Below are 21778 nucleotides of genomic sequence, written 5' to 3' on the forward strand. Positions count from 1 at the left end.
TCCTTCATGGTGGCCTGGCTCCCATGCAGACAGGCCTCTGTTCTCAGCCAGAAGCTGCCTGGGCAGCTCTGGTCCCTTGGGTTTTAAGCACCCAGTTGCAGGCCTGCTGCAGTGGCTGGTATGTAATTTGTCACTTGTTTGAGGGCCAGGCTGACAAGGGCCAGACAGAGCTGGGTGTCCGACAAGGGGGCTGATGAAGTCTTGATGCAATTTGCAGGCAGCTGAAGCGCCTGGGAGACAGATTGAAATGTCAGCTCTGTTCATGAGGACTGTCTTCCCATACCCCTAGCCAGCCAGAGGAGGGGGCCTGGGGCAAGGGAGGGGGAAGACAGAAGCCGGGGAGCCGAGGACAATTTCCACAGGATCCCGGGCTATCTCATAATGCAGCCCACAGCCTCAGTCCCAGGAAGGAACCCGGCCGCTTACAAGGGCAGGAGTGGGGGAGGAATTGGCACGTGGCCTTGTGTGTCACTGCCCCTGTGGAAGCTGCCTGTCAGATCCCCAGCACCATCCCTCTGGGATGACCCATGGGTGAGATGGCGCTAGTTACTGCACACGCTTGTGCAAAGGTGGGTGAGCTCAGGGATGGCTCCTGAGTGCTGTTGCCACCCTTGTCCAGGTGCTGACCACTGCCTGACTAGACTTCCTGGTCATCAGCTGCATGTATGTCCTCTGACACAGACCCACTTGCAGGCATGCAGCCCTCTCAGACACGTGTTGGCACAAGTGCACCTTCACACACATTGCCCCTCACATGTGTGTGCCCCTGCACCCCAGCAGTTGGACAAGCGTACTGTCCACCCCCCTCCCCAGGCCCTTGGCAGTTTCTGCAATGAGATGTCAGTAAGTGAGGCAGGGAAGGTTGCGTTAACCCAGCTGTGCGGCTAAGGGCCCCTTGAGATCAGAGAGCAGAGATCACCTTTGGTCCCATAGGGAGACCAAGCTCAACTGGACTCTGGCCCAGGAACCATGATTCCTGGCCCAATGCTCTGTTTTCAGAACTGGGAGAACTTAGCTGGCGCCGTGGCTCAATAGGCTAATCCTCCGCCTATGGCGCCGGCCGGCACCCCGGGTTCTAGTCCCAGTCGCTCCTCTTCCTGTCCAGCTCTCTGCTGTGACCCGGGAGTGCAGTGGAGGATGGCAGTGGAGGATGTGACCTGGGAGTGCAGAGGAGAACTGGGAGAACTCCAGGAGCAGACCAGGCTGGCTGAGCAAAGGGGCTGGGGTGGAGTGAGGACAGAAAGCCATCCATCCCTGCTCTGGCGTTGCCCTGCGCCACACTCAGGCCAGTCTCCTGCTTAGCCTTGGGCTCCAGTCCCAGCTCCATCACGAGCCGGTTGAGGAATCTCGGGTAAGTCATGTGACCTCTGAGACAGGCCCTGGCTGCCTGTGAAATGCAGATAATGTCACCATGTCATATAAGGATTAAGTTAGATCCTGGCTGTAAGGGGCTGAGCAGAGTTGCTGCCCTCTATCCTGGGCCCTATGTTAGGAAAACCTTGGCATTTGCCTCGGTGGCAACTGGCTTTGTACCTACCTCCCTCTGCCAGGGCTCTGCCTGGGAAGCACTGTGCCAGGAAGTAGGGCCGAAGCTTGAAGTGCCAGTGCTCACTCGGGCTGGTGAGACTTCCTGAACCCAGAGCAAGAGGTACATGCAGAGGGACCAGCTGGGAGCAGCCTTGTGCATCATGGGGTTCAAACCCCTTTTATAGGGGGAGAATTGAGACCCAGAGAAGCCCAAGGGCTTGGCCCAGTCACTGAGAGGTGGGCTGCAGAGCCAGCACTGGAGCCCCAGTCCTATATGCCAGACCTCTGCCTTTCTGATCAGGCCCTCCAGACCGTCTTCTGGGGTAAGGCCTTTTAGAGATGGGGAGGAAAGGCCTAAATCCATGGGGCCAAACCCATTTGTGCTCCTGCCAGCTCCCTCAGATGGGCTTTCCTGAAGCCAGAAAATAGACATTTCCCGGAAATGCCACCCCACAGGCCTACCACCCCACTCCTGATGCTGCATCAGGCCTGGCCCAGACCCAGCTTAGAAGGGCAGGGTGTTCTGGCCATCAAAGTGACAGCTGGCCTGGTATGGGAGAGCTGTGTGACAAGGGGCCACCTGGGGCATGAGGGCAAGGACTGTGGGCAGCTGTGCCCAGGCTCCAGATGGCACACACAGCAACCCAGCCAAGATGGAGCCTGGCAGTGGGAAGGCTCTTGGAATGCCAAGTGCAGTGGAGAGGCAAGCGCCAGACCCAGAAAGGCACGGAGCCCTCTGGGGGAGCCTGGCTGCCTGGGGAGAGGGTGGTGGGATCCACCTGGGCCTTAGGGCTATGTTCACCCATTCTGAAGGGGCTTCTCTGGACTTCCCAAGAGACAGCCCAGCCCAGGGCCTGCTTGCTGTGCTTATCAGGCGAAGCCACTGCCTGCAGCACCAGCATCCCATACGGGTGCCAGCTTGAGTCCCTGCGGCTCCACTTCCAATCCAGTTTCTTACTAATACACTTGCACCCACATGGGAGACCCAGAAGAAGCTCCTGGCTCCTAGCTTTGGATCAGCCCAGCTCCGGCTGTTGCAGCTGTTTGGGGAATGAGCAAGTGCATGGGAGATTCTCTCTCTCTCTCTCTCTCTCTCTCTCTCTCTCTGCCTCTCAAATAGATAAATCTTTAAAAAAGAAAGAACGAAGGCCAGCGCCACGGCTCAATAGGCTAATCCTCCGCCTTGCGGCACTGGCACACCAGGTTTTAGTCCTGGTCGGGGCGCTGGATTCTGTCCCAGTTGCCCCTCTTCCAGGCCAGCTCTCTGCTGTGGCCCGGGAAGGCAGTGGAGGATGGCCCAAGTCCTTGGGCCCTGCACCCCATGGGAGACCAGGATAAACACCTGGCTCCTGGCTTTGGATTAGCGCGCTGGCCGCAGCGGCCATTGGAGGGTGAACCAACGGCAAAGGAAGACCTTTCTCTCTGTCTCTCTCTGTCCACTCTGCCTGTCAGAAAAAAAAAAAAAAAAGAGCGGAAGAGCCTGCCCCAATGCCCCAACTCCCAAGCGAAGAAGGCAAGCGTCTCTGATTATGGAACCCAACCTGGCCGCCTCCCTGAGGGTAGCTTGGACCCTTAGCCTAAGAGGGAACCCACAGCTGCAGCCCCATGACGGGAGGTGGGAGGCAGGGGAAGCAGCAGGTTATGAGGGGCTGTGGCCCAAGCTGTGCAGAACTGGGCTTTTGGGGGTGCTGATACTCCTGAGGCTGCTCCTCAACAAACAAAAAGGGAATTGAGAGGGTCTTGCACGGAGCCCCAGACTTCAGGACAGCACTGCAGTCACATGACAGGGGCTCAGCACAGGGCCTGGCTGACCTCCTCAGGTGTGTGATTTGTGGGTCCTTAAGATAGTCCTATGGACCCTCCTATCCCCTTCCCCAGACCGCCTCCCAACCACCCACCCTGAGTGATGGGGTGCATTCACGGAGCACCAGGCAGGGATTTATCCACGGTGGGGAGAAGCCACAGGCAGCACCCTCTCCCCTTGCCTGAGGAGCAGAGGGCAGCCCCCAAGGCCCAGCACAGCCTGTCTCTCTCAGGCAGAGGCTCTGGCAGAAGCACAGTCTGGAAGCCTCACTCTCACCCCCATTCCTATGCAACAAAGTCACCTGTGCAAAACAGCCAGCCAGACCTGCCACACCTGCTGCTCCTCAGCCCAGGCTTGCGTGCTGATTTCCCCCAGAGCAGGTGTCGAGGCTGGTGGGACGCCTGTCCTGGAATTTCCATAGTCCAAGGCTTCCCAGCCCTGTCCCTTTCTGTGGTCTTTGCTTATGATTTCTGTCTCTCTCTGCCCAATGTGACTTGATTGTGTCCTCAGTGCCCTGTGCACAGTAAGCACTCAATTTATGTTTGCTGAACAAATCCATTCATGTAAAACCATGAGTTAGTGATTAGCTGAGTGACATTAGGCAATCCCCTCTCCTTGACTGGGCCTCAGTTTTCCCAGCTATCCAGTGGGTACTGGTCTGCAGTATCAGTGATTCTCCAGGTCCCAAGTGGCCCTGGGTGGTGTGACCAGGAGGCCTAAGTAGAGGCAGAAGTTGCTGGAACGGACCCTGGAGGGAGAAGAACCTTAGGTCCTGCTTCAGTCCTGGCTGACTCTCTTGCTCCCCCCTAAACTGGGCACTCATCCAGCTCTGGCCCCACCCTCTCAGGCCAGCAGGAGTGATAAGGCCCCCAAGGATGCTGCCTCTATGGTGCCAGGGTAGAGGCTGGGGCCTGAATCTGCCATATTTCCTGACAGCAATCCAAGGCCATGGCAGGTCTTCCTCTCCAGGTTGCCTGGTAACGGCTTTTGCATTCTGATGAAAAAACAGTGGCCACCCCAGACATCACACATGGCTGCTGGGAAGAGGTGGGCTTCCAGGGTGGGCTTGTGCCTGGGCCAGGTCAGGGACAGGCAGAACCAGAGCCTTCCCCTGCCGTGGAGGGTACCAGGGCCAGGCCTAGCCATACCCCCGGGCCTTCTGTGGGGGGTGTAGGCTTGGGAGGCAGTTGGAGCCAGCCTAGGCCTGCATGGGGGCATCTAGCTTGGCATCTGCCCCCCACACCTCTTTCCCCACACCTGCAGCTGGCGCCTTCCACCCTGTGAACCACAGCCGGTGCCACCTCTCATTAGGTGATGATTTTACATTAATTACCTTAATTAAGCAGCGCTGAGTGCTAATGGCTTGAGAGGGGGGGTGGCTGTTCCTAATTACCCTGCAGTCAGCCCAGAGTAGGGGGCACGGGACTTGGCAGAGCAGGAGCAAATGGTTAGAGAAGGAAGGGAAGGGACCCTGTAGGGCTAGGCGAAGGTTTCCCGTCCGCAGGCCTGGCTCAGGAACCTGGACCTGATGTCCCAGAGGGAAGGGCTGGAAGCACTGCCCAGAGCCAGGAGGAGTGGGCTCCTGGGCCAGATACAATGGGCATGCATGGGCTGCGGCTATGTCCTGTCCTACATATCCCCCCTCCTCTCTCTCTCTTCCCTGTGACTCCTCAGTCCCCTGCCCGAGTCCCTCAGCTGGGCAGAATGCCCCTCCTCCCTATCTTGTCAATCTCTACAATCCAGGCCAAGTGCACTTTTCCCTTCCTTCCTCCATTCCTTTGCCCATTCAAGGGGGTCCATGGAGTCCCCGTTCTGGGCCCTGTCCTACAAGGCACCCTCCAGGAGCTCACAGTCTATCTAGGGAGGTGGATGGAGATAACCAGACAGGTAGACAGCAGAGCTAAGATGAGGGGCTTTGGGGATCAGGAAAGAATTCCCAGAGAAAGTGATGCCAGGTGTGAGTCCCAGGGAGGGTGGGGTGGGCCGACCCTTTCAGGCAGAGGGAGCAGCAGGTGCACCTGGGACTCTTGGGGAAAGAAAGTTCAGCTCATTCAGCTGCAAGCTGTTTGGTGCAGAGGGGATGTGGAGATAGTCCCAGGGGACTGCTCTTGACTCAGAGGCTCCTGGGGAAGTGGGAGGGGCAGGATTCACTCTCCCAATCCCCTGCACAGCCAAGACAACAGCCCCCTCCTCAGGCTCTCCTGAGCCCCTGACCAAACCCCTGGAGGGAGAGGATGGGCACACTTGTCCCTCCTACAGCCCCTTTGGGCTTAGGGCATTGGTGGCTGAGAGCATCACCCTCCCCACTCCCTGGTGCACCAAAGAGAATCCAACCAGATTTTAGGCCCATGTCCCAGCCCTGGCTATGGGCTCTCTCCAGCTGATGCCTGAAGCACTGCCCCGCCCCCAATAGCAGGTACTTTTCTGGGAACCCATAACACATCAGCCCCAGCTGGGCCCTCATGGAGCCAGGTTGCTCACCTTGATTTCCACACCATAGCCAGGGTAGACGGAGATGTAGTAGAAACAGTCCAGGCTGACATCAGGGGGTGAGCTGGGGCCTCCGGGGGAGTCCAGAGAGCCCTCTGGGCCTGAGAAATTCCAGTTACAAGAGCCTGGGAAGCAAGAGGAGACAAAAGGTTAAGTCCAGCCCCACTGAAATGAATCCAGTGTGTTTGTGTGGTGAAGCCCACCCTGGGGACGTCTGTCCTCCTGTTGAAAGGAAGGGGTCGCCTTTTGTTGAGCCCCTGCAGAGTAGGATCTCATCTCCAGGCTCACAATGGCTCAGTGAGGTGGGCTTTCTTATCACCGCTTTACAGATGAGGCTCAAGGCTCCAGGAGATTCAACACCATAGCTGGGGGCGGGTCACATACAAAGGCTCTGGCCTGAGCCTGGATCCATGGTTCCAGTCCATGCACCTCCCACAGGCTGGCCCCGAGAGCCAAAGGGCTGGGCAGACCAGCACAGTTTCAGGGCAGAGGCCTTCAGGAGCCCTGTAGTTTGCCCCACCCCACCCCCACTTTGAGATCTGCCGGCCATCAGGGAGCTGACCTGGTGGCTGGACTGTGGTGATGGTGGTGGTGACGATGGTGGTGGTGGTGGTACTCTCCTCATCATCCCCTGAAGCGGTGGCGGTGGCAATGGTCCCTTTAACTGCGAGCCCTGTGGTATGGGACATGGGCTCTGGAGCCCACGGCCTGCCCATGTCTCCAGGTCCCTCTTGGGTAGGAGTCCACACCCTGCTGGGGGGTGTGGTACTGGGCCTTGCCCCTGGGCCCAGAGTGGGTGCAGCCATGCTGGGCCCTGGCGGGAGGGGAGCTGTGAGATGAAGTCCAGGGGGCTCTGACTGCAGACTCCAGCGCCCCTCACTGGACTGGGGCTGAGTGGGCGCTGCAGCCATGGCTGGCGTAGGGCTGGTAAAGACGGGACGGTTGTCCTGGTTGGCCAGGCGGGGCAGGGGACTTGGAGTGAAGGGTGTAGGTGGGTCGGGCTGGAAGGGTAGGGCCGGCCTCAGCTCCTCCTCCCCGGCCTCCAGTCCTTCTTGTAGGAATTCCTCCAGCAGTGGGTGGTGGTTGAGCAGCTTCAAGGTGGGGGCCGTGGTGACGAAGCGGACACCATGGTCTGGCTGCTCAGGTGTGGGGGCCACTGTCAGCTCCCCATCCATGTCCTCCATGTCTGCGGCTTGCCCCTCCCCCACAGTTGGGGCCTCCGAGGAGAGTCCTGAAATAATAACAGATGATCAGAGGTTCTCCTCTGCGCCACAGTGAGCAGTGGCGTGCCGGCCTAGGCAGCAGGAGATCCATCTCTCTTTTGACAGAGAGCTTCAGGGAGTGTGCTCACTGTTGAGAACCATGGAGCGATAGCATCTCAGAGCAGGAAGTGAGGTGACATCGCATACTTCAAGGATGGCACACGAGATACCCTTTCTCCTCCAGCACCAGAGGCAGACATTATGAATTGATCATCGCATGACTTCCAGCTAAACTCAGATTTGGCCTCAGAATCCTTCTCAACACAAGATTCCAAGCAGCCATGCCTGGTACCGGATGTAAATATTTGCCATCCCCAATGTTGCTCAATGAAAATAGGCCAGAGAAAGGAAGCATCTTACTCCAAGTCACACAACCAGTTGAAGAACTGAAAGGAGAACTTGAGCAAGAGTCCTGGCCCCTGCCATAATGAATTTCTGTCTGCGATTACAGGGCTATCAACTCATTTCCTATCTCAGTGAACTGCCGCTCCTTAGTCTTAGAAAATGCTTCACATACTCGGGATTTTATTTTAGATTTTCTCAACGACTTCTTTGTTAGGATCCCATTAGGTCCCACTTCTTTCACTTCTCAGAAAATCATTTCTTCCATCCCTTTCCTGCTCTTTTTTAAAGATTTATTTATTTATTTGAACAGCAGAGTTACAGAGAGAAGGGGACACATACACACACATCTCCTATCTGCTGGTTCACTCCCCAAATGGCTGCAATGACTAGGGCTGGGCCAGGCTAGAGTCAGAAGACAGGGACTTTTTCTGGGACTCCATTATGGGTGCAGGGCCCAAGCACTTGGGCCATCTTCTGCTGCTTTCCCAGGTGCATTAGCAGGGAGCTGCACTGGAAGTGGAGCAGCCAGGATTCCAGTGGGGCCCATATGGGATGCCAGTGCTGCAGGAAGTGGTTTAATCCTCTGCACCAAAGCGTTGGGGCACCCCCTTCCTGTTTTATGGTGCTTATAGAGCATAATCTGAGCAATGTAGGAACAGCCAGATTCTGGGGCTAGGTAGATGTGGCATCAAATCCCAGATCCAGGAGCAGGTATTGTGGCACAGCCAGGTAAACTGCCCAAATCCCGTATTGAAGTGTTGATTCCAGTCCCCGCTGCTCTGCTTTCTATCCAGCTTCCTGCTAATGTGCTTGAGAAAACAAGAGATGATGGTGCAAATGCTTGGCCCCCTGCCACCCACATGGGAGACCTAGATGGAGCTCCTGGCTCCTGTCTTTGTCTTGGCCCAGCCCTGGACATTGCAGCCATTTGGGGAATGAACCGTAGATGGAAGACCTCTGTCTCTCCCTCCTTCTCTGTAACTCTGCCTTTCAAATAAATAAAACAAATCTTCAGGAAAACAAAATCAAAACCAAAAATCCCTAAACTCCCTCAACCTTAGTTTTCTCATCTGCCCCCTTGACTGAGATAACATTATTTCCCTTCACCATATGATGTTTCCTTGAATTTCCTTTCTCTTTCTCATGTCACTAGTCAGGGTCTGTCTAGGACAGGGTCTAAAACAGGATAAGAAGCGACATCTGGAAGCCAGCTGTAACTCTGCCTTTCAAATAAATAAATAAATCTTAAAAAAAAAAAAAAAAAAAGGACGTCTGACTTGCTACCCAACCCTCCTGCCCCACCCCACAATTCCCACAATTCACAGTAGACATTGCTAATCAATTTTAGCTATTTCTTGCTGAAGCCCCATGGGAGGACTCCAGAGTCCTTCTCAACAGTTACCCAGACAGGTGCAACCCATCAGTCAGGTAACAGAATAGGAAGCTTATTTGCTATCTTTGGTGTGAGGCACAGATTGCCCTGTTCTTGATGATGCTGACTTACCTAATCACAGCGCTGTGGAGATGATGCATATTCTACTTGTGGCCCACTAGGCTCCCTCGATCCTTAACTGCCAAGAAAAGGTCAATGGATGCTGGCTCCAGATCCAGCTCCTACAGAACGCTGCCAGCTCCGAGTCGGCTGGGAGGATAGCCCTAATCCTCACAGCTCTCAAAATGGCTGCATGAGGACTGGCAGGGAAACAGCCAGGGTGAGATAACAGAGTGCACACGGAGAAGGTCGGTTCTTCCGCACGTCTGGTGGTGGGGCTGTCATTCCACAGGCTCACACCCACCCCGTGGACTGGCAGGCGTGAGGAAGCGCCAGATGGCCCACATTCTGCTCAGGAGCCCATGGCAGCTCTGATGTGTCAGACAAATGGGAGGAGGGAGGAAGGTGGGGTGCGGAGGCTAGCACAGGTTGGAGGGCTGTCAGTTCCTCCGGGTCAGAAAGGCCTGGGAACCCCCATGCCCTGGAAACCAGGCCCAACCACTCTCTGTAGTGATACCTACTAAAGCCGCCCAACTGTGCCCTGGCATTCCACACCAGGCACTGATAACAGCATCCAAACAGGATGCTTGGCCGGCCTCATGCCCCCTAGAGCAGATGGCCTGCCAGTGCCCTGTGTCTTCTGTCTGAGTCAGGGATGGAGGGGCCAGGCAGCGCCTGTGACACGGCAGCCAGGGCCACTCTGTCTGCCCACCCTCCCAGATGCCACAGGGTCTCTGCCAGGTGATCTGAGACTGATCTCAGAGAAGAGCCCTTCTGGCCACGTAAACTGGAGCCCCCTGGGCTCACATGGGCTTCTCACATGTCCCCTTCCAAGATTGCCCAACAAGAGGTGTGGCCTGTGGCTCCTGGGGTAGGTACCTGTGGGACTCTTCCCTGGGAGAGGGAGTGCCCAGAGGTCCTCTGTCTCAGGAAGTGACCATGCTGGGCCCTGCTCTTCCCACCGGCTGCCAGGTGGGTGCTGAGCAGTGGAGCAGAGCTAATGGGCGCCTCCCGTCACTGTCGACTGCACTGATTGTGTTATCTGGGGGGACTGAACACTTGCTTAAATGGAATCGAGATAGCATATCAAGCAAGCAAATTGATTCTGAAATCAGCTGCCACTCGGTCCTGGCAGGTGCCACCCACAGTCAGAAAGGGTCAGATAACCTGGGAAAGATGAGCTATGTCTGGGGAGGCATCCTCAGACGCCTCAGGGACTCTGTTAGAAACCTGAGGCCCAGGGACCTGGCCCCTAGGGTTCCAGGGCTATGGCCAGGAGGTCAGAGGCTGGTACTGAACAGGGGGAGAGTGTGATCCAGGGCCCCACAGAAGGAGGGGTCGGATGCCAGCCTCCTCAGGCGGCTTCTGTGTCAGCCCCTCCCAGAACTGTATTCTTTAATCAGCACTGCAACTCTGTGAGATGGGAATCTTATTCCTACCTGATGAAGAATCTGAAACATGGAGAGGTGAAAGGAGGACTTGCCTGAAGTCTCACAGTGGTGGAGCTGGGATTTAAACCCACTTTGGGGGCCAGCGCTGTGGCACAGCAGACTAGCTGCAGCTTGCTACCCATATCAGCTTGCATCCCTGCTGCTCCACTTCCCATCCAGCTGCTTGCTAATGTGCCTGGGGAGGCAGTAGAGGAAGATGGCCTACGTGGGAAACCCAGATGGAGTTCCTCCTGGCTCTTGGCTTTGGCCCTGCCCAGCCCCAGCTGTTGTGGCCATTTGGGGACTGAATCGGCTGGTGGAAGCTCTCTTTCATTGCCTCTCCCTCATTCCTCCTTTCAAATAAATAAAAACAAGTGGAGCCAGGGTCACTACTTCTGGGTTGAGCCTGAGTGGAACCAGGCCCTCAGGAGGCCTTTTGCCTGGGATGCAGGGAGCTGCTACTCAGTGCCTGAAGTGCACCTGAGCCTGGGACCCAGACCGGTGACCCAACAGCACTGCTTTGTGGGGCCAAGGGATGGAGTGATGCAGAACCGGTTGGAGTATCAGCTTTGCCACTTACAAGTGATCTTGGGCAAGTCACCAGTGTATAAAGGGCACTTTGGAGGGATTTTATGAGAATCTGAATGCTTTAAACAGCAGTGTTCTGAGGCCTGTGGGAAAGACCACACTCAGAGGAGGGCAGGCCCCAGGGGTGAGGCATCTCCTCCCTGGGAAAGGGTTCCCAGCTGGGCGGCAGCATAAGTGATCCTGTGCAAGTCAGAGGCCTCATGTACAAAGCCAGGCTGACACTGTACCACCCATTCAAAGGGCCACCTTGCTCAAAGCCATGCATGTCGGAGGGGGACATCGGTTGGCTCACAGCAAGATAGTTCCCCGCGATTCCCACCTACAGGTCCACCTGGCACCGCACACAGGGACATTCTCTGGGCTGCTCTGTCCTCCCCTCCTGCAGGGTGAGTGGCTGCCTCCCCCCAGCAGGCTGGGAAATTCCCCCTCCCCCTCCCCACCGCCACCGCCATCCCCTCGGCACAGCCCCCTGCCCCGGCTTGGCCCCACCGCCTAGGCCCTCCCCCTGCATTAGCTCTTAAGCTATGCAAATAGACATCGGAGGGAGCCCTGTTTAAAGTATTTAGACGAAATGAAAAAAGGCTTTCATCGGCACTAATGAGCCATTCAGGATGCTTCCCCAGTGAATTCTCTCCAGCTCCCGCCTCCCAGGCCCGCGCCGCCCCCCATGGCCTCTCTTGGGATTGGAGGCCCTCTCGCCCCAGCCTGGGCCTGGGGGTGGGGTGGGACCCAAGATGCAGCTGGGTGAAGGTAGAGATGAGGACCCAATGTCCCACCCCCACTAGATTTGGCTGGGTGGGGCGCAGCACTCAGCCTCTGTCTGGGGAAAGCCATAAGCCATAGAGAACCTGCTAGAGAGGTGTGCAGGGTCCTGGCTCAGGATGGGGAAACTGAGGCTCAGCAAGGCCCAGAGTCACAGTGCTGTGGGGCAGTGGGGCTTGTAGCCATTATACAGTGCTCCTGCAGGTGGGGGACCTGCTGTGCCAGGTGGTGGGGCCACCTCCATGCCATTGCTTCTGCAGATCTGTCTGTATCAGATGCCCAGGAAGCTGCGGGTTCCGATTCCAGGTCTTATGTAGGCCTCACTAGCTGAGTGACCACTTGATTCTCTGTTTCCTCATCTGTGGGGTGAACATGTCCTGGGTCTGGGGAGAGCTCATCTATAGACAGCCATGTGTGTCCACCTGCCAGCCCGCCCCATCCTCTGAAAGGTCAGGCAGGGCTGCCTGGCGCTGCGCTGGCCCCTGAAGAGATGCCAAGCATTCCCCTCTGCGGCCCATACCTCTTGCCCACTCAGAGGCAGGGACAGAGGCCAGCAGTGGGAGGTTATGTCTGGCCTGACCCACAGCCCTGGGCGGGGGTGGGGTGGGGTGGGCAGGGTATGGAACTCCTCCGAGTTCTGGAGGTGAAGTCTAGGGAGATGACAATTTAATGGGACCCATTTATTATCCCATAAAAATTAATGAGTTTATTCTGGAGGTTCCCTGGCCCCTTTCAAGTTTTAATAGGGGATTAGTGAGGGCCTGGCCCCTGAAGACCCCTATTATCCCAGAGCCCGGGGGAGGGAAGGAACCCTGGGCGGCAGAGTGCCCAGGCCCCCAAAGCCTGAGGCTGGGCTTCACAGCAGTAGTTTCACTGGGCCCAGCCTCACCCCTGCACCCAGGGGTCCCAGTTAAAAGGCCCCTGAGGTCTGAGACAACATTCCAGAGGCCTCCCATTTAATGTGCTACTGAACCAATGACCTCTGCGCCCACCCTGGTGTCTGGCATCTGAGGACGTTCACTACTTGCATTGACAGGGAAGGCACTTGATTCACCCTGCACACAGATAGGGAAACTGAGGCCCAAAGCTAGGCTATGACTTCTTCAACATTACCCTGAGGCAACGGCATACTTGAATGGACACATGCTGCTGCCCATGGCCTGGAGCGAGGCAGCAGGGCTGGGAACAGCTGCCATTACTTCCTCTGTGCTCTCCCTGTGTGCTGGCCACACACTCAGCACCCCCACAGATTTCTCCTGCTCCCCTCATTCCAGGGTGGTTCTACCAAGAGATGAAGAGGCTAGAGTCCAGAATGGTTAAGTAGCTTGTTCTAGGTCACATAGCTGATGGGTGGCAGATCCTGGGGCTAGAACCCCACAGCTCAGCCTTGTCCACTGCTGCCGCTGGCTCTCAGCTCTAGCACCTGGGCCTTCTACCTGTCCACTAGCCTGGGTGCTCATGCCAGGAGTCCTGTGGCTTGCAGTGATGGGGGCAGGAAGCCCTGGTGGTGTTCCGGAGAAGCAGTTGTTGGGGTGGACACAGAGAAAGGGAAGTTCTCATGGCCAGAGCAGGTGCTGGGCCCCTTTAGTCTCACTTGCTCACATGACTATCCTTCTGGTTGTAGCTTCTTCAAACCCTCCCCCTTTTCCTGCGCCCCCTGGGAAGCCAGCACTGCCTGGACCTCCTCTTGACATCTTAGTGACATATTTCCTTGTGGGTCCTCAGCCACATATGGCTGGGCAAGAATCCAGCACTAGGCACCTCTCTTCCCATATCTTGACCCATACATATTGAACTCCAGTACCAGGCATGGCGGAGAATGAGCTCGGGGTACAGTTTCCAAGCCCAAGTTCTGTCTGCATACTCAGAAGGCACACAGCTCCCCAAAGCCCCTGGCCATGGGCCAGCAGGGGTGGGCAGGGGTGGGTCCTGTAGGGAGAAGACGGGCAGCCAGCCCTTGGCAGTGCCCCAACACAGCCCCAATTGGCAATCGATGGGGAGTGTCTTCTGGCACAAGCTGGCGGGTCCCCCCAGACTACCCTGTCATTGGCCATCTTCATCACAGCCTCTCACTACCACCCCCTTTCTTTCCTGGTCACCCCTGTGGGTCCAGTCAAATCTGGATTGCTCATGTGAATGGGAGGGGGCACCTCCTCTTGGCCAGGCTCCAGGCAAGGAAGCGGCTGCTTCCCGGAATCTGAGCCCTGCAGCCTCTGCCAGCATCTCACCCCTCCCTCGCTGGCCCAGGAAGAAACTGAGCCCACGGGGTCTTCCCAGGTCCCACAGCAAACCTGGAGCAGGGCTGGCAGAAAGGGACCTGGCCTGCCTGCTCTGAGGAGTGGACCCTGCAGTGCTTCTGGGGCCGTCTACCGCCTTGGGCATATCTCCAGGGACAAAGACTTCACCGCCTCCTGAGCTGCTGGAGCCAGCTGCCTCCCCTCACCATCTTGGGTTGGGGTGGGTACCCCCTGGGCTTCAGCACCTTCAAGGTTGGGGTCTTAGTGACTGTCAGAGGGAGCATGGGTGGAGGCAGCGAGCATCAGCCAGGAGTAGGGCCACCTGCCCTGGTCCTGCCTCTAACAGAGGCTCCCTTGGGAACAGCCATTTACTGACCACTTGCCACATGCCTGCCGACATTTGGAATGCACTCACTGAATCCCACAGGAGCTCTGTGAGATGTGAGCTGCTCCTGTCCTGTCTGATGGAGCAGGACACCAGGACCCAGGTGCGTGCAGTTTCTGAGCTCACCAGTTGGAATGTCTCCGATGCCAACTTGGCTTGTCTGGCCCTGGAGGGGCGCTGTCCAGTAGAACTCATTCCAGCAGTGGAAATGCTTTGTCTGCAGCTCTGTACAGTAACCAGCAGCTACACGTGGCTACGGAGCACTGAGAGTGCGGCTAGCGTGAGTGAAGAACCGACGTTTCAATTTTCTTTCATGCCGGCGAGTTTATACTTAGACAGCCGCCCAGGGCCAGAGGCTATTGTGATGGGAAGCTCCCTTACCTGGCTTCCCAGCCCCTGAAATACCACCTGGCAGGCTGAAGAACCTCGGGTGGTGGTCCCAGAAGAGAGCTAAGATGGGGTGTCTTCTTCCTTCCTTTTGTGCTTGGGAAACTGGGACTTGTGCGGGGCAGGGAAAGAGGTGACAATGAGCCTTGGGACTTCTTAAGGTTTGTCATGAGGGTCTCAGGAGAACTGGGCCTATCAGGCACTCACTCCTTAGATTAATCTCACCCACTGCTCATGTTTGCTTCCCTACACTGACGAGCACAGGTGTTTGTGGATAATTATGGGAGCCCAGGCAGAGCCAGATTAGGACTTCAGCCTTCACAGGTGGAAGACAGCCAGGAACACCAGGCCTCATGTGGTCTGGCCCAGGCTGGGGCCAGGGCAGGTGACTGTTCCATGGAATGCCTGCTCTAACCCTAACCCTAACCCTAACCCTAACCCTAACCCTAACCGCCCAGCCCGCAGCACAGAGAGCAGGGCGTCAGACCTGGCCACTGCCCCAGGGCTCTTGGGACAGTCCTGGAGCCAGCTTGAGCAGCTTCCTCCCTCGGGGCCAGGGTAGTGCATTCCCATTTACTAAGCTCACTATGGGCCACATTCCTCCAAAGTGCTGTCATCCACTTCATGTGTGAAGAAACTGAGGCTGAGAGGCAAAGTGAGCCACCTGAGATCATACGGAAAGGGGAAGCAGCAAACAGAGAGTCTGAACCAGGTCTGTCTGCCACAGCCTGGGAACATTTCTACTGCACTTGTTGCTGCTTCCTAGGGGGTGTGTGGCATTGAGGGTAGATGTGTATGTTTGTGCAAGTCCAAACACACACACAGGCCACACATCTTTACCAGTTGTCCTGTCCACAGATTCCACACCATAGACCCTGGCTTCACCCAGTCCTCCAGTCCAGAAGTCCTAGCTCCCGGTGGAAGGGGTGTACATCTCCCCAAAGTGACTGTTGTGTCTCCTCCTTGTCACTCTGTCCCTTTCTTGGACTTTAACCTGATCCTTCCCAGGGACATCTGTCTTGGACAGCTCCTCAGGCTTTGAATAGGTGTGTGGGGAGGGGAGATACTGCCCTGGGTTGTGGGTGGATCAGCCCTCTTGGCCTCACTGTGAGGCTGTGACGAGGGGCCCTGGGTGGAGGGAGCGCCCGACTAACGGCCACGTTCTCTGCTTTCCAATTTAAAATCTAATATGGTCTCGCTGCTGCAGAGCTGGGGGCTGGAGAGGTGATTAATGAGGCCTCGGCTACGGTGTCACCTGCTGCGTTCTACACCCTCCCCTGCGGCCTTGTGTTCCCCACTTCTGTCTGCCTGCTGACCCTAGGGACCTGGGGGCCCTAGCCCTGTCTGCCTACAGTTCCCGGGGCTGGGCAGGTGACTCAGGAGCCGGTGTCCTGCAGTGGGGGTTTGGAGAGAAAAAGGGATGGGCCTTGGGGGTAGAGGCAGTAGAGCTGGCCCCTGCCCCAGGGGTGGTGTGGAAGGAATGGGAGGAGCCACAGGGACCCCCTGGCATCACCTGACTCTAATCTGGCTGCTGTGTCATACCCTGATTATCCCACTGTGGCCAGGGCTGGGGTCTAGGTAGAGGAAGAGACAGGTGCTGGGCTTTCTTCCCTCCTAGAGGGGTTTCTGCCCATCAGCTCCTTTAGTCCATCTGCTACCCTCAGGCCCCTTCTCCTCAGCAGACAGAGGAATGAGGAGCCACCTGTTAGTTCCAAGGTGGAGGTGTGCAGCTGGTAGGCAGAGGTTCGTGGCCCTGAGCTAGGTGCTCAGACACGGCCGTACCCAGCGCCAGTGGCTTCCACCACCACCATGTCAGCAGCAGAGACCGTATTTCTCTGAATGTAAAACCTTGGAAATGTCAGCTGGGACCTGGGAGGCTGCAAAGGCAGGAACTGCATTCTCTCTGGAGCTGGCAGTGGCCAGCTCAGCAGAGCACAGTGGTAAAGTTAGGGCACAGGGGCTCACTGAGGGACAAACAGCCATCCCCTCTACCCTCTATCCTGCTGCCCAGCTCCAGTCACCTGCTAAGGACAGTCCCTCCTAGCCACGGAGCCCATCAAGACTGGGCCATGACGCACTAGGGCCCGACAGCAGGTACCTTCCTGGGCCCAGACTAGTGTCCCTGGGCTACTGCCCCTCCCTGCCCCCACCCTGAGGTTTAAAAGCCAGCACCATTGAGGCTGTTCCCAGTGCCTGGGTTCCCCTTGAAGCTGATCACCAGCCTGGTAACCCCAACATTCCATGGTCTTGGTTCAGATGAAAGGGCTTGTTCGGTGCACTGGCGCCAAACTAACCTCCTTGATCTCGTGACTTTTGCCCTGCGGCTGCTTTTTTTCTGCTGTAGCTGGGAAGAAATGAATTGCAGGAGCTTTCCTGGGGAGGAGCCATGAACCCAGGCCTCCAGGCTACCTTGGTTTTCAATGCTGAGGTGGGCTCTAGAGATCACTAGGGGGTCTGTTCTTAGCTGTGGAAATTGAGGAGCCCAGCAAGGTCTTGTCAGAGCCCTGGCTCCAGAGTGGAGATCGTTCTGCTACTGACAGGCTGTATGACCTTGGCCTTGTCCTGCCTCTCTCTGGGCCTGTCTGGTTTTTCAGTTCCTGACTTTAATTTAATTTTATTTTTAAAGATTTTTTTATGTAGTTTAAAAATTTATTTGAGAGGCAGAGTTACAGAGAAAGGAGGAGAAAGAGAGAGAGAGAGAGAATCTTATACCTACTGGTTCACTTCCCAAATGGCCACAATGGTAGGGGCTGGGTCAGGCCTAAGCTAGGAGCCAGGAGCTTCTTCCAGATCTCTCATGTGGGTGCTGGGGCCCAAGTACTTGAGTCATCTTCCACTGCTTCCCCAGGTACATTAGCGGGGAGCTGGATAGGAAGTGGAGCAACTGGGTCTTCAACCGGCACCCATATGGGATCCCAGCACCACAGGCAGAGGTTTAACGTGCTACACCACAACGCCAGCCCCTGATTTTAATTTTAGAGAGTTTTTTGGTAGGTAGGACAGTTATAACCTTTCTCTTATTGGTGCCCAACCTCAGGGACTGATGGAGATTACAGGTGGGCAGGGATAGAGGGGGAAGGGGTTTAGCAGGGTGGGGACTATGCTCCATTGCCTTGTGCTCACTTTCTATCTGTGTGTAAGGAGAGTGCCTGTCTCCTTATCTCCATCTGCTGGTCAGTGTTTGCTGAGCATCTGGAAGGTCAGACTTCGTGAGTGCACATGGATTTGAGTGTGTATATATGCATATGTGAGTGTGTGTGGCATGTGCACATACACATGTGAGCATGCATGTACATACACATGGATGCATGCATGTAAGTGTGCAAGTATGAACAAGCATGTTTGCATGTGAGAATGTATTGCGTGCTTGTGTGGGTGTGTGATATGTTTGAGTGCATTCATGTGGCTACACAAGTGGGGAGTGGGGGTGCAGGTGTGACAAAAGAGGACCCTGAGGGAGCACTGACATTTCTGAGCACCCACCGTGTGCCAGGCTCTGTGCCACTTGTTCACCTACACTACCGATTAGTCCTCTCCAGGCCACAGGTAATGAGAGCCAGAAGCTGATGGGACCTGTGGAGGTGCTAGTTGGACTTAGGAGCCAGACCCCAGGGCATTCCTTTCCTGCTGAGCTCAGGAGACAGACAGAAGGACAGATGGAGGAACTAATGACCTCAGAAAGCAAAGGCAGCCTGAGGCCAGAGGGCAGGCATCCCTCGAGGGCTGCCTTCCTTGGTCCCCTGGTTGGAGTACCTTGAATTGCTCTACCCTTACCCCTCCCAGCTGCTACCTGTTCCCAGAGCAGCTGGGGAAGTGATGGAGTAGGACCCTGGAGACCCAGGGGTCTGGCCTTTTGGCAGACCGGAGCCGCAGCAGGGTCCCGAGCCCTCTCTGGCAGTGTAAGGGCAGTACCTGGAGTCCTTGCGTCAGTAACCCAGTCCCCTGTGCTTCTTTCCTCTCCTCCTGCCACACTGGACCCCTCTGCTTCTCCCAGCTTCTATGGCAGAAACCCTGGAGCTCCAGCCTTACTCCCAAATGGCCTAAGGAAGCCTGGGCTCTGTCCTTAGAGACTTGGCAGGGTCGGGTGGGAATGTGAAGGTGGGGAGGGGAGTGAGGAGAGAGGGCCACTAGGTATCTTCTCCCAGCCTGGGGCTGGGAGAGTTTAATCTTTCCCAGGGTTAGGCACCCACACCAGTGGCCCAGCCAGGCTGGCCTTGTGGGACTAAGGGGAAGAGGGCCACACCTGCCTAGCACCTCAGCCTAGAAGGCTCCCTGGGCTTGGCCTGTCCCACCACTTCCCCAGCTAGCCGGAGTGGGGGAGGAGAGGGGTGCAGAGCTGCTAAAAATAGCAGCAGCTCCAGCTCCAGTCTCCTTGAGGGGTCAGTGGAGCCCAGGATTGGGGAGGAAGAGAGTGGCATGGGCTGCAGGGAGGGGCAGACCAGCCTGAGCTGGGGCCTGCGAGGCTTACACCCGGGCCACAGCCCCAGGATTCGGGGAACAGAGGGCACAGACTCCAGGGACAGGTAGAAAAGCCAGGCAGACACACACAGACTTGGCTGCCTGCACATCTGGGGCTTCTTCTCCCCCAGAACCCCAGGAAGATCCGAGGGACCCAACTGTGTAACCTGCAGCCCTCAGGCCTCTCCCTTGCTCCAACCTTGCTTTGACCTCCACCCTGCAAGGGCCCCACTGAGCTGGGTTTGTGGACACCTTGCATTTCAAGGACCAAGCCCTTCACCCCTGGGGCCCCCAGGCTCCTCTGCTTGAGGCTCAGGGTAGGGCAGGACAATAAGGCACAGAGGCAGCCCCGGGGCTACAGGTACAGCAGGGACTAGACTTAGGCACCAACTAGTGGCTGGGGGCAGGGAACATGGCCCTGTCCAAGCAGCAGGCCTCTTCCTAACCAGGGCCACCTTCATACCTTTGCCCAGAGGTGCCAGGGGCTCTTTGATCCACACAACTGTTTCCATCCCCCTATTTCCTCTCACCAGGCAGAAAACAGGGCCTCACAACAGCAGCGGGCCTGCCAGCTGCCAGGCCAGATGTTTCCAATCGCCAGCACACCTCCTGGATGTAAATGATGTCTGAGACAAGGTCCCTCGGAGCAGTGAGCCAGGGTGAAGTCCCTCAGGAGCACCCTGGACCCACACTTCGCCTCACTTTCCTGGTCAGACTGGGCCGGATGGGTACTCACATTCATGGCTGACGCCTGCCTCCACAGTGCAGCCCTGGCTTCTCTGGGAAGGGGGCCCTGCCCCTCTAGTGACTGCCTGACAGATGGCTGTTAGACTGGTCTCTCAAGCAGGGCTTCTGGGTTCTCCTCTGTCGCCACCCTCTGCTTTTCTTTGATCCTGATACAGTCCACCAAAGCTGTAGGACAGGGACAGGCACCACAAATTCCCAAGGAAACTGAGGCACAGGGAGGTGACACAACTTGTCCAAGGTCTCGGCGCCAGCAAGAGCCGGTGCTAGGCTCCAACTCTGCAGTCCTGCTCCCCTGACCAGCATGCGGTTTCCCTCCAGAATTCCCTCTCCTCCTTGGCTCCCTACACTGCCAGATATTGCCCTCCCCCAGGCTCTGGGACTCCCTAGGCACCTGCTGGCTGATGGGACCCAGGCCAGACACTCAGCAGGTGGCTGCTTGAGGGCACAAAGGAGCTCAGCTGCTGAGCCTGGAGGAAGGGAGGGAGGGCCGGCAGGAGGGGGAAGCTAAGGAGGAGGGATCTGGGCTGGGAGTGGGGAGGGGCAGCACTGCCTCAGTGCTTTTAAGAAGCCAGCAAGCAAAGAGGGGTGAAATGGCATGCAGATGAGCATCTGTGGGGGGGGGCACTCAATGGTTCTGGCCTTTTTCTCAGTCTTCCCTCTTCCCTGCCTGGGATGACCAGCTGATGGGAGGGGCCTGAGAGCAGGAGGAGCTTGTGGGGCCCAGAGTAGTGGGGACTGAGGGAGATGCTGAGGATGACGCCAGGGTGTCAGGATTCTGACTGGGGTATGGGCCTTTGGCCTGGTGGGTAAGATGCTAGTTGGGACTCCCCATCTCATACGGGAGTACCTGGGTTCAAGTCCAGGCTTTGCTTCTGATTCCAGCTTCCTGCTAATGTGTATCCTGAAGGCAGCAGGTGATGGCTCATAGTAGTCGGATCCCTGCTACCCATGTGGGAGATCTGGATTGAGTTCCCAGCTCCTAGCTTCAGCCTGACCCAGACCTGGCTGTTGCAAAAATAAAAAAAAAAAAAAAAGAAAGAAAGAAAGAAAAGAAAAATAATGTAGCTGGTCCCCTGGGGACTGCTCTGGCGACTGAGACCCACTGCTTGGATTCTGCAGCACACTAGAATCAGTGGCAGGCGGGGCTCTGCACCCACTCTGCCACAGCGGGGGTTAGGCAGACGGCCAGAGCCAGCACAGAGGGGAAGAGTGCTGAGGGGGGGCACCCACAGGGCATGGCTCAGGGACCCCAGGACTTGCTGGGCACTCCTTCAAAGATCCAAACACTAAACCCACTTGCTACAAATGAGAAACTGAGGCCCAGAGCAGGCCCTGGTCAGAGTCTCCTGTCCTGAAGGCCCAAGTAGCTGGATCACATAGGTGCTGCTTGGTATTTCATCTGTAACTCATTCGATCACAGGGTCCCTGGTCTAACCAGAGAGATGGTCACAGCTGAGTTTAGTAAGAAAGCAGCTCCCCTTCAAACTGATTTCTGTAAGGAAGAGGGGCTGTGCTTGATTCTTGCCTGTCAAAGCACCCGCTAGGACTGGAGAAGGGATGGGCAGGTAGGGGTGGGCTGGTATTTGGTGTCTGGAGAACAGAGAGACCCTTCTAGGCTTTGTGATCAGGAAAAGGAGGGGTGGGAGAACAGAAGCTAGCAGAAAGACCAGGGATGGCATTCCAGGTATGGAAAAATGGCTGAGAAAAACTGGAGAGGTTGGGCTAAACAAGGCGTGAGTAGGGTCTAGCATTCACGGACATCTTCACTCTGTCTCCCCATTGCTCCCTCCCCCTTCCCGCTCAGTCCCTGATCATCTCCTGGCAGAGCCCCTTGTTCCTGCTGGGCCCAGTCAGGACCTTCCAC

General features: G+C 56.6%; 2 protein-coding genes across 5 annotated transcripts in view; one reads left to right on the top strand and one right to left on the bottom strand.

Annotated features, from left to right (window-relative positions):
- The window catches only part of PIPOX (pipecolic acid and sarcosine oxidase), a 105857-nt gene that overhangs the window by 21362 nt on the left and 62717 nt on the right, over positions 1 to 21778 (top strand). The window lies entirely within an intron of this gene.
- SEZ6 (seizure related 6 homolog) overlaps positions 1 to 21778 on the bottom strand; it is a 45272-nt gene that overhangs the window by 16592 nt on the left and 6902 nt on the right. For all 4 annotated transcript variants that reach the window (XM_008271002.5, XM_008271001.5, XM_008271000.5 and 1 more), the window contains exons 2-3: positions 6384 to 7052; positions 5813 to 5946 (exon numbers count right to left, since the gene is read on the bottom strand). In XM_008271002.5, coding sequence (XP_008269224.3) covers positions 5813 to 5946; positions 6384 to 7052 — 803 coding nt within the window. The remainder of the gene's footprint in view (positions 1 to 5812; positions 5947 to 6383; positions 7053 to 21778) is intronic.

The sequence above is a fragment of the Oryctolagus cuniculus genome, chromosome 17, assembly GCF_051225735.1.
Source record: "Oryctolagus cuniculus isolate XC-2025 breed Fujian yellow rabbit chromosome 17, ASM5122573v1, whole genome shotgun sequence".
NCBI lineage: Eukaryota > Metazoa > Chordata > Mammalia > Lagomorpha > Leporidae > Oryctolagus > Oryctolagus cuniculus.